Consider the following 2,310-nt stretch of genomic DNA (forward strand, 5'->3'; position numbering starts at 1 on the left):
GAAACGTATTGAAAGAATCCTCAAATAAATATACTGCATTACAGTAATATTTAACTTGTTCTAGAAAGCAGGATATATAAAATATAGAAAGAAAGGAACATTAGAGACAGACTGGCCTGGTTTAAATGCCTGTTAAAGACAAATTAATGAATTTGGCAGGGTTTTAGTTTCCATTAAAATTAAGATAGTAACTCATTGTTATTATTTCATGGGATCTTGAGGTTAAGAGCCTTGGTGATTCAGAAGTGCACTCAGCTGCTAACTGCAGAGGTTAGCTATTCAAACCTCCTAGCTTCTCCTTAAGAAAGCTCTTGCAGTCTGCTTCAGTAAAGATTCGCAGCCTTGGAAGCCTTCTGCTCTCTCTTCTGTGGCCACTATGAGCCAGAATTGAGTTGAAATTATTCATTATTATATGCCATTCTTAACTCTCTGTGGGACTTCTTGTTGTTGTGTGCCATTGAGTTGAGACTGTGACCCATAGCTGAACCTCCAGTTGGTTTTTAGAGGCAGTAAATCACACCAGAATTGATTTCCTGTCTTTCTTCCATGGAGCAGCTGGTGGATTCGAACTGCATGCTTTGGGGTTGACAGTGCAGTTCCTTACCTAAGGCACCAGAGCTCCCTCACTGAAGCTTAGTACATTCTTTTCAACATAGCTGGCATATTAAAAAGATATCTTTTAATACGGTTATTTTTATTTCACCCATGCTTAGATCTGACGATGAGTAGTTTACACAATATGGTATTGTTCTGGAGTGAATGCTAGTTGCAGTTGTGAACTCTCAGCTTTGGTCTAGATTAATGGGGCAGAGTAAACCAAGATGTGGAAAATCTTCAAAATCTTTTGTCTTAGATAGGATGATATTTGAGATAAGCATTAAAGAAGAGGGGGATGGGTTTATAAGAATTAGAGTTGAGCAAAGACTCAAATACCAGCCCTGCTGTTTACTGGCATTGTGATCTCTCTGGAGGGAACTTTCCTTACATGTAAGATGTGATGATTCTTTGTCAAAAAAAGGAACGTATGTAAAGTATGTAGCCTAAGATAATCAGCTAGTAATTGGTGTCATTTAGTAAATGGTGAGATAACAATATAATATGAGTAAAAAGCAAGGAACTTCAGTGATTTAAAGATGAGCAGTGAACAGTCCTTGGGCCCCACCTGAGGATCCACTCTCACAATGATTCTTTGTGTACAGGTAGCCAACATGTCCTTGAAGATTCAGACAAGCAATGTAACCAACAAGAATGATCCCAAATCCATCAACTCTCGGGTCTTCATTGGAAACCTCAACACTGCTGTAGTGAAGAAGTCAGACGTGGAGACCATCTTCTCCAAGTATGGCCGTGTGGCTGGCTGCTCCGTGCACAAGGGCTATGCCTTTGTCCAGTATGCCAATGAACGCCATGCCCGGGCAGCTGTACTGGGTGAAAATGGACGAGTGCTGGCTGGGCAGACCCTAGGTGAGTTTTTCTACAGAGCCCTGCTCCTAGAGGGTGCTGTTCTTCATTCTCTAGCTCTCCCTTTGGCCCCCCTTTCTACTTCCCCCCATCACTACAACTGCTCTGAGATTTTATAACTTAAGGAGTTATAAATGAGATATTTGCAAAATTGATAGTAATGGAGAGAATTTTGAAAGCACCTGGAAAATGCTTTTGTAATGGAAGCCTTTTAAATGACAAGTAAACTACTGAAAAGGAACAGTGGACATGCAAAGCCGCAGTGGGCTACAGATGACTAGGTTAGAGCCCTCTCTGAGAGCCAGTAGCAGGGGCTTGAGAGTGCAAGCACAAAGCAAGGGCCCTTGACCTGGATGTAGATACATGTCTGTGCCCATTCTGAGATCTGCCCTTGAGTTTCTGCTGTGTGTACTTTTGTGTATATGTGTGTATTTGAGAAAGGATATTTAATATGTAATGTTCACTCTGTGATACTAGAATGTGATTGAACATGTCGAGAATATATGGACACATATTTTTATGTGTATGTTAGAATTTGAGTGAGTCAGCAAATATGCATATATTTTACCAGATAATTTATTGGATTCCTGTCATGCACCAAGCAACACTCTCGGCATAAAGACATTTTGAAGAAAGCCTTATCAGTATACATGTGTTCATTTGCATATGATCAGTTTATGTGTGTTTATAGTGTTGGAGCCAGTTGAATGTTCTTGAGAGTTATATGTTGTGTGTATGTGTGTGTGTGTGTGTGTGTGTGTGTGTGTATCTTTATGCATGGATATGTTAGTGTGTCTTTATATGTAGCCCAATACCTATGACTGCATGATAATGCAGATACACATGATG

The 2,310-nt window shown here is 40.1% G+C and overlaps 1 protein-coding gene across 2 annotated transcripts in view; it reads left to right on the forward strand.

The window, feature by feature from the left end:
• Positions 1 to 1,208: 1,208 nt before the first annotated feature.
• RALY (RALY heterogeneous nuclear ribonucleoprotein) overlaps positions 1,209 to 2,310 on the forward strand; it is a 20,844-nt gene continuing 19,742 nt past the window's right edge. For both annotated transcript variants that reach the window (XM_006881454.1, XM_006881455.1), the window contains exon 1: positions 1,209 to 1,464. In XM_006881454.1, coding sequence (XP_006881516.1) covers positions 1,209 to 1,464 — 256 coding nt within the window. The remainder of the gene's footprint in view (positions 1,465 to 2,310) is intronic.

This window comes from Elephantulus edwardii, unplaced genomic scaffold, assembly GCF_000299155.1.
Source record: "Elephantulus edwardii isolate Elephantulus edwardi_28Jun2011 unplaced genomic scaffold, EleEdw1.0 scaffold00015, whole genome shotgun sequence".
In the NCBI taxonomy this organism is placed as follows: domain Eukaryota; kingdom Metazoa; phylum Chordata; class Mammalia; order Macroscelidea; family Macroscelididae; genus Elephantulus; species Elephantulus edwardii.